General features: G+C 40.9%; 1 protein-coding gene across 1 annotated transcript in view; it reads right to left on the bottom strand.

Annotated features, from left to right (window-relative positions):
• Positions 1-14,896, bottom strand: part of USP38 (ubiquitin specific peptidase 38) — a 34,187-nt gene extending 19,291 nt beyond the window's left edge. Inside the window, exons 1-8 of the mRNA XM_040581838.1 lie at positions 14,136-14,896; positions 12,985-13,120; positions 6,993-7,122; positions 6,637-6,738; positions 3,664-3,822; positions 2,377-2,570; positions 1,725-1,818; positions 799-905 (exon numbers count right to left, since the gene is read on the bottom strand). Of these exons, the coding sequence (XP_040437772.1) occupies positions 799-905; positions 1,725-1,818; positions 2,377-2,570; positions 3,664-3,822; positions 6,637-6,738; positions 6,993-7,122; positions 12,985-13,120; positions 14,136-14,820 (1,607 nt within the window). The 5' untranslated portion in view covers positions 14,821-14,896. The remainder of the gene's footprint in view (positions 1-798; positions 906-1,724; positions 1,819-2,376; positions 2,571-3,663; positions 3,823-6,636; positions 6,739-6,992; positions 7,123-12,984; positions 13,121-14,135) is intronic.
• Positions 14,897-15,783: the final 887 nt, after the last annotated feature.

Below are 15,783 nucleotides of genomic sequence, written 5' to 3'. Positions count from 1 at the left end.
ACATTTTTGTTATTTACCATTACATTATCTTAATAAATCAGTTTACCAGTTGACTGGTTCTGTATGTCAGACTTTCTTAAGAGAACAAGTAGCTATTTATCTAGTGCCAGACTATTTCCAAAGAAAAGGTCAGGATTTTTTAGCCAAGAAAGTTAAGAAACTACAAGAAAAAACAAACCAAAAAAGAAACCCAAGACAGGGGAGAAAAAAAACACCACAACAACAGAAAAACCCCAACAGTACTTCACTATTGAGCTAATCTTCTCCCGAAATGAAATGTGTCATAAAGCAATACTGCTTAAGCCACATCTCATCAAGCCAAAATAAGAGGGCTACTAATAAACATAGGTATTTATCTGTTCCACAGTTAATTTGCTCGTTTATTAAACTGGTTATAAGTGCATGTACACCTCTCCATGACTTCTGACCTGTATGAAATATAGCTGTCTCCACCAACATGAAATCCCAGATGCACGACTAAACTGCTTTCAGCAACCACGTGGATTTTACAATGGGACCACGACTAACACCCAAGTTTAGATTTGTAAAAATGGAACACTAACATCACTATAACCTGCTTTAAATAACATGCATACAAGATGGTACCCAGATTTACCACAGATTAAATCCATGATGCAGAGTGTTTCATAGACGATACAGAAAACCAGAGACAGCCAGGAATGAGGCCCAAAATTCCTGGCCCTCACGCATGCAGTGGAACTGTTAGATGGCCACTCCTAACAGTTCAATATTGTGATAAGGGTAGATTCATTCCCATTAACGGCACAATAACTGTACCTGTCTAGTAGGAATCTGAGATATTCTGAGCAATCCTGCTGGGATCGAGGAGTGAACCACGGTGGTCTGGAAGCCTCAAAGAAAATTCTAGGAGCATACGCCTCCCTCTGTGTAGGAGAGGGACAGACAAGAACTACTTAAAAAACTGTTTATATTACTGTGATATTGACCACTGAACTTTGGACTACATTATCCTAGAGGAATTCTATGAAACACATGGTACACAAACTTTTAGAACAATTAATCATAGGACGAGACAATAATTTTGTAGTAATCACCTCTAGTACAAAGATAAAAGTAGCAGATCCTGCAGGCAAATACAAAATGTGTAGTGAGTGTCAACCAGCTGTGTAATACCAGTTACTGATCTTGCTGGCAAGCTTAAAAAAAGCTTTCTTTCTTCAGAAAAACACCAGTGTTTCCTAAGTACCAGTTTATTGTTGAAGGTGATTCAGCCTCATCCCCTTCACAAGTTTATTTTTATTTATCAAAGAGAACAGAAGTGTCTTATGGCTTTCTACCACTAACAAAATATTGTGAACAATAATGATCAGAATTTGACTTACAATAAAATTTAGTGCAAAAATCACTGCAGAAAACCACAGTTTATCGCAGAAAGTTATGTTAAGTCAGCTTGTATACCAAGTAAATTCTTAGATTTTTTCATTTTGGCTTCTCAAAGAAAACATGTTACTGTCCATTTATAGAAACAACACAATGCCAAGATGTTCCACTTATGAAATATACATTTCTTTAAGTCCATTCACACCATGTGAACATTTGGAGGCAGACTCATTCCCCTACAAATCTATCACACTTACATTTTTAATATACTCCAGAGGACTCCCATGACATCATGTTTGTTCCTAAATTTTGTTATATAGATCCAGGCTTAAAAAAAGAACAGATGAAATGAACTGACATACCTGGGTATGGGCCAAAAACGCAAAAAGATGCTGTAATTTTCTCATTAGTGAATTACACCCATTTAGATTCAGAGACAAAACATGTCTTCTGAAACTGAAAAAAAAATAAATAGATTACATTAATTTCCTTGCTAGATGTCTAACAACAATACAGTTACCATTTCAGCTCAGAAAATTCTTCAATTTGAAAGAAAGCAAAGCATGTAACACTTCCCTTCAATACCTGGATTCTGCTCGAGCGCAGATGCCAAACTATTGTACAGTAGGAACTAACACTGCAAAAAGCCCATTTGTTTAAACATTTAAATGTTTAAGAATGGGCTAGAGACAGTCAAAAAAAATTTTAATAGCTTCCAGATTATAACAAAAGTACTACCATAAACTCTTACAATACCAAAGGGATCAAGGACTGAGGAAAAAGGGACTTATCTTTTGAGACTAGACAGAAGGATCAGGATTTTTAATGACTAAAATTGCAGTTTCACAGAGCTGGACTTTCAACGAAGCAACCAGTAACCAAGTGCAAAGAAACCCACCCAGCTCTAGTAAACTGAGACACCCCAGGACACGTCAATAATCTGTGAAAAACAAGAATGCAACAATAGTTGCATTTGTTTATTTGCAATGAAAAGAGCTGTTGAAATGGACTTACTCCGTAGCCATAAAAAGTGCCTGAATAACACTGTTCATGTAGCAAGTGTTTCCTAGATTAATTAGGCCTGTCTTCCCAGTTTCAGATTTTCCAGAAAGTCTAGATAAACAAGATGGCAAAGAACTGGATTGAGAAGTCCAAGCACTCTGGCTGAGAATTAACTTAATCTTCTCTTCAGTGGGTTTGGGCATATCCTAAGAGAGAAACATTTAACACACTTAATAGGTTTCTGTAGTAGGTCCTTCCATTCAACATTCTTACATCTTCGCTCGTTCCCATATTCTCCTTCAGGGTCTTGCTAGCCTTGATAGCCTAGAAGATACACACCACACACCCCACCCCATCCCCCTTCTTCAAAGCTTTCTTTATTCAGTTCTTAAATAGCAAGAATAAGGGGCTAGTGGTCACTTTTGACCTGCACATTCACAGAATCCTTTCTGCCACGAAAAACTACCTTTCATATTTCAAGCTTTAATAGAACCCTAACGCATCCTCTATTCTGCTAGAAATACGTAACTGCTCTGTCAAATCAAAATGTAAGAATGGAAGAATAAACTCCAGAATACTTGGAATTAAGCTGACAAGGGCTTTTAAAGCATCAAAACATTTAACACTGCTATAAAATTAGGCAGTAATACCCAGTGACTTTTTGTGGTTTTTCTTTGGTTTTGTTTCACGTTTTCAACGCTTTTTTGGTTTAGGGTGTTGGCTTTTTTAAAATTTATTTTTAAGTGCATTATGCACTTAAGTATTTATCTACAGAAAGCTAAATTTTGCTTTGAAACATCACAGGCCAGCACCCTTTACCCACACAGGCATGCAATACTGACCGCAGTATTAAGATGTTATGCTTAACAATGGTCTTCTGGAGCTAGCCGAAGATTAACACCATGCCAAGTACTCCTCAGAACCTACTGCTCTTCAATACTATTAGTGCTCTGAACTTTTATTTGAAGAGTTAGTTTCTAGCTTGGGCTGAAACGAAATGCCTTGAATAAACCTCACAAAAGCATATTAATAGGTATGTGAGACTTAAGAAATCACATTTTACTTTTAACAAAGGATCTAACTTCAAGCTTTTCTTAAAGCCTGCTGTCATTTTATCATGGACACTGAGGACAATTTCTCTAGCGTATTCCAAATGCAGTTAAGAGTTGACATTAAATTATGTGGCTACCTCCTTTCTCCTAGCAGAAGTTCTAAAGATTTTAGATCTATGGGGTTATAGCTTTCATATTGAAAGCAACGAAACAAAAACTTTCCACCCGCTTAATATTCCTAATATACCTTAACAGCTTCCAGAATGGGTTCATAGAGCTCTGGAAATCCTGAATAATGATACATCATGCAATGTATCAACTCAGTCAACTGCATCAGAAAGGCAGTACTGGAAGGTAAGCCATCTCTTTTGAAGGAATGAACCAAACCAACCACGTGTGGGACAATCTGAATGGGAAAACAAACAAAAAAGGGTGTTAACTGCATTTTTCCAGTTGTTTTTGTTGTTCTACAAACAACTTTATTGTTTCATACATGCCAAGTGACAGGGGACCTTTTGTTCTTAAACAAGAAGTGGCTGAGAAACAAACATGCATTATTCTTTACCCATGACAATTTTGAAACAGACCAATTAATTATCCAATGCTCTTTAGCTCACATATCAAGTTTTGGAACTTCATGGATATAGAAAACGCACATTAAGATTTTAACCAGTCAAGCCACCAAAGTACTCACCTTATTAAGGATATTAACAGCAAACATTTTGCTTTTTGCCACCACTAACAGTACAGTATCCTGTTTAATTTTATAGATACAGTTTTTAAAACAAACCTCTCCATTTTCCTTAAGCAGAGTAAGATGCTTGCGATCTGAACGCAATGAATACAGCCGTGATATTTCAGTTGACAAGATGGAAACTGGCTCACAGCTCCACCTAGCGAGGGAGCTAGGCTCAAGAAGCCAAGACAGTAATTTACTAGTAAGCTAGAAAAAGCTTACCACAGATATGGTAATTTATGTGAGGATTAGTTCAGGTTCATTACCATTTGAAATTGGGTACAAATCTGAAGTGTTAACTCCACCTCCTTCCCCTTCTTCAGCGCAGCTCTGTATGTATTTTTAAATTGATGAGACTTCTTTTAATATTAGTCTTAAAACCTCAAGTGGAAAGTTACTTCAATGCAGTCCCGAAGAGTAGGGACTTCTCACTGTGAACGGAAGTATTTTAGATACTTCTGTCTGTTTCCAAGTTATCAAAACGGCTTAACTGTGAAAAAAGTGGATGGGCTCATCATAAATTAGCTTATATATTGTTTGATAGTAAAGACAGGAAATGCAGAACAAAAATAATACAGCTATCATAATTTTAGTGAAGTATACCAATTACAGGAATTAATGTACTTTAAAACACCAAAGTAAAAGGGGCCAGGTGCAAAATACTCATTTGCCAGCTCTTCAGAAATCTGTTGTTCTCTAAGTATAAGGAATATTTTTACATCTCAGAGGAACAAACCCTACTCTTTCTGTAAGCAAGGTATCCACAGTTTGAAAACGAAAACACAGAGATTAAGTGTTCAATGTACTACCAAGTGAACAGCGAAAGTTGCAATGAAAAATTTCTTTCTTTCACTTTATAAATGTGGGTACACTGCAGTAAGAAACTACTGAGCTCCAAGAACTGAATTTATATAAAGTAGATCTAAGATACAATCAATTTTGCACAGACAAAGCACATGGGAAGAACAGAAGAAGTACAATTTCTCAACCTGCAAGCCAAGTTCTTACTTACAGCATGCTGCATAATACACTTTCAGTGTATTTTGCAGTGTATACACTTTGAATACATACAGAAGTATTGCTCCTGGCTTGAGGCCAAATTAAAATTTTATGTATCAGCAGATTTTAAAATTCTGTAGTACACATCATGATAAACTCTGCACCTATACTATATAAGTGCAAGACAGCGTTCTTCTACAAATATATAAAAAGTAATTTATGCTAACTATGTTCAAGCATAGGGAAGGGGAACATAAGCTCAGGTGCCTTGCAAAATAATGTATATTTATCAATGTGCATTTAAGCCTTCAGAACATTTATTATAAAAAAAGTAAACAAGTAGTTTAAGTCCGGGAAAATATTATCGGATACTAAATGACAGCAGCAGCTGAAAAAATGATAGTGAAGAATGTTTAAAATGGACGGAAAATGGACACGAAGTACTGCATGCAACCCATGGCAGAAATTTTCCATCTGAAAGCAAACAACTATTTCTAGAGTAAGACATCTCATACTTTACATTTTTTTCATGACAGTTTTGTCTCAGGAACAAAGGAGAACAGCAAGACGAAATATTTGTGTTTAAGCCTATTCAAAGCTACTTTGCTCTTTCAAACTAATTTCTACCCTAGGCCAATATTAAGGCAGCAAAAGGAGGAGAAACTTCAGACTTCTATCACTAAAAAACGCGTAACAGCCATAAGGCAATTACTCTTGACACTAATCAAAGGGTTTGTGACCCTTTCAGGCCCAAGAACCCTGGGGAGAGCTTAGAGAAACAGTGTGCCAGGCTGTTACTTACTATGGTTCAGTCTGAAAGATGTGTATTTCACTTAAAACTTGAAGCTGAACACAAAGTATGAGAACGGGGAAGGCACAAGACTTCTTTCTGTATTAACATGGACTGTTTGTTTCTTTCTGTAGTAACATCGTCATACCCTAGCATCTACTGCTTTAACTGGAAAACTGCATTTTGAAGAGTGGCCATTAAAAATAGTGAGTGTCCTTCAGTTTGCCCACATGAACACTAAAATACAGATAGCATAGCTTTCTTAAACTGAAGTACTTCTTGGGCCTCATGCACCTATCCAGGGTGACTAGGTTATATATAGCAGATAACTGGTTATCTGTTTAACCCAAACAGTTGTTCTTGGAAGTCTACTTGCAGCCCAACTTTATCAGTGGCTTCACATAACAAAAATATTTCCAGAAGTACATGGTCAAAGACAGAATGCAGTGTCCAGATGCTACTGCCAGAAATATGTACATACTAGGGAGAATAATATTTGTTTCCAGTTAAAGATTAAAGTTGAACCTCAAAGTTAGAATGCCTAGTGCTCTGTGAACCACAGAAATCTGATGCTGGAAACCTGAAACAAATATGAAATCCAAGTGCCTCAATTCCGTTACTCTCTACGCCCACTTTAGAAATCAGATGTGAATGACATTTCAAAGAATTCAAAAAAACATTTTTTAGTTACTTACCAAATGAAAAGCTTCTGGAGAATGCTGAAAACTGAGTAACATGTGGGAAAGGACAGCGAGGGCACCAGGCCTCACTAGAGGAAACCAAAGTCGATTAAAGACCTAAAAAATCCCAAACATTTATTTTAGTAAATCTAAATAGTGAAGTTTCAGTAGAAATGTAAACAGATCTCTAAATTCACAACCATTTGAAAGAGACAGAATCATTACATGCAATTGAAAGCGATAGATACATTTACATCATCTTTGCGGAATAGTAAGATACCTGTCGCAATACAAAAGATGTTATGCAATTATACGGCTGTTACAAATTCCTCTACCTCTCCTTCAATTTTGAATGTTCTTTTCACACATACCAATTCAATCTTAAGCAGAGTAACATCGATGAGGATTGTAAATTTCTGTACTGCAGCCAGTCCTTTCAGCAGTGCAATCACCCATGTTTCCACATGCTGAGCCAGAGGCCAGGACAACCAGTCAATCATTCTGAAAGATTAATGAAAAATAAAAAATAAAACAAAACAAAAAATCCAATATAGCACTAATTTTAATCTCAACAAAAAGATTATATATAACCCAGATAAGTTACACACACAAACAAGAAGTAACGCAAGAAAGTTAGGCAAGTAATAAAATAATTTTGATTATATCTCAAGTCATTTAACTCTAACAATAATCTGTTTAACACATGACATAAAAATACAACCCCCTCCAATACATAAGCACATAAAATCAAGTATTATGTACATTATTGTTGCTTGTTATTTAAGAGCATGAACTCTGGTTTTATAGACATTAAGCTAATATTTTCATTTTGTGGTAGAAATTTACTACTGAAGGTGAAAATGTGCCTGTATATGGGAACCTCCACTTCTACAGCTATTAAACCAAACCAGAACAAAACTGACTAATAAGCCTAAATTTGAAAAGGAAGAACTACCTTCCTGGAAGCCAACTCAAATATTCTCAATTAATAAGGTAAAATCTAGTAATTTTAAATACATGGCAGCAGGCACTACCAGGATCTTATAATAGCTACCAGCAGCCTGGGATCTATACGTACCCCAATAGGAAGAATTTCACTACAGCTAAAAAAAATGATATAACAAAGAGACTTTATCTGTACCTAGAAAATATAGTGAAATATCAGCAATGGAAAATAGGGGTATTCTATCCTTCTAAATTAATAGACAATTTCCACTAACACTTAAAGCAGAAAGGCAGATCAGTTAAAGCAATTCTAAGACACAGATGATATTGTAAGGCAGTACCAGCTAAACCATGGGATTTAGGCTTCGTTCTTCTGAGATTTTACTTGGCAATATTTTGGATTTTCTTTAATTGTCCCCAAGATTCCCTTCTTCAAACCAGATGAGGCACCACTAATTAAGTGGAAGGAAAAACCTTTTACCATGAGAGTGGTCAGACATTGAAACAAGTTATACAGTAAGGCCAAAGCACCTCCATCCTTGCAGAAAGCTTTCAACTCAACTGGACAAGGCCCTGCGCAGCACTGCCTGACTTTGAAGCTGCCCTGCTTCAAGCAGGGCTGAACCAGATGACTTCCAAAGCCTCCACTCAATCTGTGCAATGCTGTGATTCCATTCGATGATTCTATGAAAACAGGAAGCTAGAAGTGGATTTCTTTCCTTCTTTTCTGATAAAGCTCCTCATAAAGATTAATGATTTTAAGACATTAAATTCTAGCACAGAACTGAACAGGTTACAAGTAACCAGTCTAATAAAGAGTCTACAAATCAGCATAGTTTATGATCATCAATCTGAAGCAAGACTGTAAGGTCTTATACTCCCCCTGGAGATTAAGAGAGCTTCAAACCGACTGAAATCAGGGTTTCGGTCCTCAGATTCCAAACTCAAAGGAAAAATCACAGCCTCTAGCAACACCAGACATGCAACTGGACATGCTGTACAGATAGAAGAATTATTTACTTAAAAAAAGAAAGAGAAAGAAAAGAAAAAAGTAATATGTCAGTATCTATACAGAAAAACAAGAAAGGATTTGAAAACAGAGGATGTTAGTTAAATCCTCACAAGCAGTTAACAAAACATGGCCTTGGGAGAAGGAACAGGCACTATAAATATGTAGTAACAAGGTAAGCTCAAGGAGAAACAAATGGTTAATGAGACTAAACACAAAATGACTTGAAAGATGGCTGAACTATCCTAATTGGATCCACCCTCGAGCAAAGAAACCCCCTACTAACAGAGCTCCCTCCCCACAGAACATGCTGGTAAAAAAGAATGTACCATTAAATGGAGACAAGGCTCATAAGAACCAATGAAAATTAAGTGTGACTAAACATAATTGCAAACAATTGTTCAACATGAATACAATGTTTTACTCTGTGTTAAGAGGTGTGTTAGCTGTGTGGATTTACCACCCAGCTCTGCCCAGACATGCAATAAACAAAAATCTCAGCTGTGTGTGGATGGGCTCTTGCTCACTGGGGGCAGAACCCAGATTTGGGATAACAGTATTACCATAAACAACCTAAATCTACGTAGTGTTTACAATTTGCATCTCAAAAATGTACAATAACACATTCTGAAATGTATATCTTAGGATCACATACTATCTGCAAATATAACGTTCAAAGGTTTGTCTAAAATAAGGAATCATTAGGACTGATAACGTTCAAAGGTTTGTCTAAAATAAGGAATCATTAGGACTGATCAAGCACAGATCTTACTTGGTTTGTTCCATGTTATTACAAAAAAAAAACCCCATGACATCATAATCGATGCTCTGAACTTACACAAAGGTCTCATTTCCTCAAGATACTCAATTCAAACATGTTTATTCTGAGCACCCTTGCCACATACTTTCTAGAACACAGAATCAAACAAGTGGGCCAAAATGGCTTTTGCCTGCAAAGAATTAACCTCAAGCTAAAAAATGGGCTCCAAACCTCACACTCCTAATCACCTTCAAACCAATCCCCTCCCCAGTTTGTAGGCTTTATATTTTTCAGCAGTGGCACAAACACCTGCACAGTTAATTTAAGCCTAATAACAAAAATATTTGAGTTTCTTAATTAACTTTTTAGACAAGTAAAGAGTATTCTGTAGAGTCTGACATTACAACCACTGTTGACTACTGTTTTGTAGACTATGTGCACTTTCACCAACGCTGAACTCCAAACGAAAAACTGCTTTTGGGTGGGAGCTGGACCCCCCTCTGTTCCATCCCATTGCTCTGGTTATGTGATGGGCCATCCTGTGTCATCTTTAGTTAGCATAATTAAATGCTGAACTATTCAACACTGTTACTAATGGGACAACAGCTATCATTTCAGTATGATTAACCTTGTGAAGAGAAGCCTCATTCTCTGCATAACTGATACAGATAGAATTCCCGTTCTTCAAAGCTGTTCCTGCTCTTAAAAGCAGAGTCAATGCTCTTCAGAGCAGAAACAAAAGCCAGAAAATGAAACAGAAGTAAACCCACTGACATGCCTGAGACTGTCCCAAGAAGCATTAAATCTGAGATCTGGTAGGTGAAGATTAGATGTTTTGGTTACTAAATCCTCTCTGAACTGCATTTACTTGGCTCCTGCTCTGTTGCAAGCAATGACTGCACTTTTATAACAAAGGCAGATATTAATATGGGACATAATCATCATGAATAAAAATACAGAGGATTTTTTTTCCTGTTTGACAAGATTGAGAGAAACTTAAAGGCCTCAAGAGGACCTCCTGCCTCATATCACACTAACACAAGCATGTCTAATATCCATATGTACCTAACCAAGACAGTATTTCTGGTATCTCTGAATAGAAAAAAAAAAGTTATCTGTGCAACCTCAGACAGTAACTTCTATCACAAAAGTATCTTCTTAGCCACATCAAAGAATCTGGCAGCTCAGGTGCAAATCCCTCAGCTTAGAAAAACAACAAAACAACAACAACTGAAGATGCTCAGACTACCAGGCACCCCACAAAAAAACCCATTTTTCACAATATTTCACTTTTTAACCAACAGGGCAAAGGGCCCAGTCATGTCTGGAGTTTTCCTTCGCAACATTTTAATTTTCTCTAAACAAAGATACTTGGGTTAAAGCACAAACAAGCAATATACTTGTCAGGATACTGACTATAAGCAATCAATTTCCTCTAAGAACTCTGAAGTAGACCCTTAAAGTAGTCATACATCCCAGAAGAGACACAACAAATTTCTGCTTTCCCTCGCTGATGCTTCAGGTAAGACTTCATGAGCCGGCTGAGCCAACTAGCACCAGCTCAATGATGCCAAAAAGCAAGCACCCTTTCTCATATGAGCCTATGACTAATCTAACCCCACACACACACTGAAGAGATTCAGTTTATTAGTCTTCTAATTACAGATTATTTACTAATCTGTGTTCAACTTCAGACAGACTCCGCAGTGTCATGGAAGTTACCCTTAGGAAGTAAGCAACAAGGCCTCTATTTTGCAGTCAGCAAAGCTCTGCTGACTCTCATCAGGAGACCTTCTTGTTCCTGGAATTCTGCATCTCCTAGGAATGATGCAAGCCTAATGACAACATTGCCATTTGGTGCTCCAGACATTCCAGATGCATTATGCCCTTTGCAATTACTTCTCTCTAAGCCAGATGAGAGCAATTACTAGTTGCCAAAACTAGAAAAAGAAACTGGAACAGTATTGACATGAGAGTATCTACAAACAGAAATAACAAGAGGTACCAAAAAGTAAATCCCATTGAACAGAACCAGAGGTTCGACTCAGGTATTGCTTCAAAGAATGAACAAGGCAAATAAGATTGCACTGCCCTTTCAAAAACAAGAGGAAAAAACCCACCATGTGGCTAGTATTAAGAAAGAGCACTTATTTGATAATAACTCCTATTACATTCAAAGCTCAGCTCTGCATTACTTCTCTAAGCAGAGGGCACACAAAGAAGCCATTCTAAAGCTACAATTATACTATCACATCATGTTGAAGCAGGTAATACAACATTAATGTTAAAGTTACACTAACATGAAAATTAATCACCAGTACTGACAAATTATTAGCATGCACAAATCCTTCTGGATTCCTCACCTTTGAATTTTAGACTGGGCACACAGCTTGCTTAAGATCTGCTCAGTCAAAAAGATTCTTTTAAAGTCCCTAAACAGTATGTCTTATCCCAAATCACAATATTAATGCTGCTTCTTCTTCTCATTAATTTTATGTTTTCAAATGAAATACAACTTCTCAATTTAATGTAAATATGAGGAACATTTTCAGTGTGAAAAAAACCTCAGGATTTTACTAAGATATGCAAGTGCTATACTACATGAACATTCAAGTATTAGACTACACACGCATGCATATGGTTAAATAATATAGAAGACAAATCCTTTTAGTTGAAAAGACTTTTAGAAAGTTTTTTTTATACAAAAAAATAGACAAAATTTCTAATGGCCTCCTGCTTAACTACTTTAGATATTATTCTGTTCTTCAGTGTACAAGAGCAGCTTTTTCCTTGTGCCTTAAAAAATTAATTGAAAGAACTCCAAGAAGATCCTCATCTTTCTCCTACTGTCATCTTTCTGCATCACTATTATTCACATATCTGAAGACACTAACCAAGATTGCCATCTAAATCAGTTTACAGTTCAGTGTTTACTCATGTTTAGATCAGTGATGAGTATAATATGCAACTGTTTTTACATCATTGCTACATTGCTAATATTCTGTCACTTAAAGAACTTTCCAAAACACCTCTGGAGGCCCGAGTGAAGATAGCAACAGAGGCTGTCCCCTGCAAATCCTATTAAAAAAATCATGAACATATCTAAGCAGAAAACCCACCTCAAAACTAAGCAGTAAAACTCATTTATAACTGCCTCCTCCCTTCAGAAGAGGAGACTACAGGTAAGATAATGACATGAGAGCACCACACTGCCTGTTGGAAAAGCAGAAAGGTTGATCTTCCGAAAATAAGGCCTTGTTTGTCAGCTTGAGTAAACTCACAGAAGTTTCCTGTTTATGCTACCTTCCATACAGTGGAAGATCTAAACATAAGATGTCATCTAAAATGAACAGAGCTGGCTTCCTCTTAGTTTCTATTTAACCCTCTTCATGACCCTAGCAAAGCATAAGAAAGAAGCCACATTAGCAATGAAAGCAGCAGCCTTAACCTGAAACCATGGCAGGAACATCCACAGTATCATAAACATACATTACCTTATCATACTAAACAGCCTAACTTACAAAACCATTTTGAAACGTTGGTCTTTTAATGTTTTTTGTTTGTTTATATGGAACCCAAGTGACAACTTCAAAAAAAGACAAGACTAAGGTAAAGAGACTTTTCCCCTCTTTACAGTGGAATACAGTACCTGCACAGAGCTTGAGTCATACTTGCATCTTTCACATTTGGATCTGTAGTAAGGCTCCTGATGAGTACTGTAATCATCTGTAATGGTATGTGCTGCACAAGACTTGCCAGGGCAACAGAAGGTTCAAATGAAGAATCTGTAATAGTTGAACATGCCATAATGTAAGTAACTAGAAAATCCCATAGGAAAAAATAGGCTTTATCTTCTATCCTACAACTTTCACTGTAGTTGCACAGTTTTGAGACAATGAGTTTTTCCTACATCTAACATTCTATCATCACAAAACAAAACAAAGTTCAAATTAATTAAAGACAATTAATAGCCCTGAATTACAAACTCCTTTTGTCCACCTAAATATCCATGCAAGAAAGTGGCTGACAACTTCTTCCTCCACCCTCAACAGAGCTGAGAAGTGGGTTGGGGTTTTTTGGTGGTCTGTTTTTTTCCTAACAAGTAGCAACATACAATTGTTTATCATAACTGACATTAAGCCTAGGGATCCAATGCAGCTGGTATTTCCCACGTCCTATCTCAACAACAGCCTGCTAACCATGCCAGTTATGGTCGGCAAAATTGAACATTAAGTCTCCTGAGTGTCTCAACAGCAAAGACACTTTCTAATGTCAGCTAATACAGCACTTCATAGATCTCTGAGGTCAGGAAGGACCTATTTACAACAGCATCAACTCGGGCAGTGAATGCTTCCTACGATACCCAAGTATTACATGTTCCTTACATACAAGCCGGTTCTTGTAGGCTAAACAGTTCCAAGACCCAAGGTGTCTCTTTGGAGGGAACAAGGAGGATGAGGTGCTTTTGATACCAACCATTTTAGCTTTTCCCTAACGGGACACCCAAAACTCTGTTCCAGCGTATCATCTAAAGCATTGCAACAGTAGTTTTTCCAAAACCAGCCACCATTTCCCCGCTAGCTTCATTCTGACGCGGGGATGGGGGAAGGCTTTGCTGTCTCGACGGCCACCACGATGATGCATTTCAGCATCTGGGCGAGGAAACAACGGCTGCAAGGCAGCGCCTGCAGAGAGACCGATGCTGGCGGCGGGGAAAAGCCCCGCTTTGCCGGCAAAGGGCCCCCTCCCCCCCGCACGGCTCCCTCCCGCCTCCCCCGACGCCCGGCGGGCGGCGCTCACCGGCGGCGGAGATGACGGCGAAGAGCTCCTGCAGGGAGGGCAGCAGCGTGTCGGGCTCGGCCTTCCAGACGCTGCGCAGCAACCCGCTGACCTGCGTTACCTGCGAGACGTAGAGGCGCAGCTCGGCCTCCCGGCTGCCCTGGCTCTGGAAGTGGGCGATGCTGCGGACCAGCTGCTGGCAGAAGGCGAGCGAGAGCTTCCTGCCGCGGGGCAGGCACTGCGGGAAGTCGCTCAGCAGCTGGCAGAGGCGGGCGCAGAGCGGCGGCGCCGGCCGCTCGCACACCAGCCGCAGCGCCTCCACCTGCAGCAGCTCGAAGAGCTCCAGCACCGAGGGGCAGCTCATGATCAGGCGCAGCCCCGCCTGGATATAGTCGAGGATGGCGGGGTCGCGGTTGCTCAGCTCGCCGTAGCCGCGCTGCAGGAGGCCGAGAACGAGCCCGCGGTTGAAGAAGGCCTCGAACTCGTCGCGGTGATAGCGGCCGTAGGCCTCCAGCACCTGCCGCCCCACCTGCCGCTGGAAGGGGTCGGGGCCCTGCAGCACCAGCCGGGTGCTGAGAGCGAACATGGCACGGCACTGCGCCTGGCTCAGCGGCGTCTCCGCCGACTCCACCACCCGCCGCACGATCACACGCTTCAGCGGCAGCGGATGCGACGAGCTCACCAGCCCCTCCAGGATCTTGTCCATGGCGGGCGCGCCGGGCGCATCGGCCGAGCGGCGGCGGCGGCGGGCCGGCCCAGGCCTCGGCAGAGGCCGCCGCCGCCGCCTCCCCGCGGCCCTCCCCCCGCCCCGCCGCGCTATGCCGGCCCAGCAGTAGCGGCGGCGGCCGCCGCTCCCGCGCCCCGCCCGCCCGCCCCTCGCCCGGGCGGCGGCGGCCCCGCTCTACCGCCCCCGGCTAAGGCAGCGCCGCGGCCTCAGCGGCCACCGCCGAGCGCTTCCCCCGCCGACCCGGAAGCGAAGCGGCGCAAACAGGAAGCCGGCACGCCGGGTCGGGCGGCCACGGCGCGCGCGCTACCTGGCCGCCGCCCGCCCGCCCCCTCGCTGCGGCGCCGGCCAATGAGGAGCGAGGGCGGGACGGGGTGGCCGCTCGCCCCCTCCCCCGTCCTCCGCGCCGGGTAGCGGTGGTGAGGGGCTGGGGTGTCGTAGTCACCTGGTCAGCGTGAGGGGCTGCGAGGGGCCGAACGGTGTAAAGCTGGCGTGTGCCGCGCAGCTTGTACAGTTTTTACAGCGTGTGCCGTGCAGCTTTTATAATCTCTTCTCCCGCGCACGTACGGCCCCGCCGGCCCCCCGGCCGCTCAGCCCGCAGGCGCGGGGATACCCCGGTGTGCTGAGGCGATGGCCAAGCCTGTCCCGGCTTCAGGAGGCCTGCGCGGCCCGTCATCTCCTCCTGGAACTTGTATTTATTGCCGTGTTTATCACTCATCCTTGTCCGTAGCTGTACTTGCAAACAGCAGGGCTGCCTTAGAGAAGCCTTTGCCATTTAACAGCGGTTTAACGGAGTAGCAGCCCGTGTTGAGGGGCGCGTGCACGCTGTGGGAGGATTCCCACCTTTATTGAAGCTTGCTTATCCCTCGTTTTGACCCAGTTTAGCTCCAGTTCCCACCGTGCAAATTTTGTTAGTATATCTTGCATTTTCATACCAGAATACAT

Source organism: Falco naumanni, chromosome 1 (genome assembly GCF_017639655.2).
Source record: "Falco naumanni isolate bFalNau1 chromosome 1, bFalNau1.pat, whole genome shotgun sequence".
NCBI classification, from domain to species: domain Eukaryota; kingdom Metazoa; phylum Chordata; class Aves; order Falconiformes; family Falconidae; genus Falco; species Falco naumanni.
This window is presented reverse-complemented; position numbering and strand designations above follow the sequence as displayed.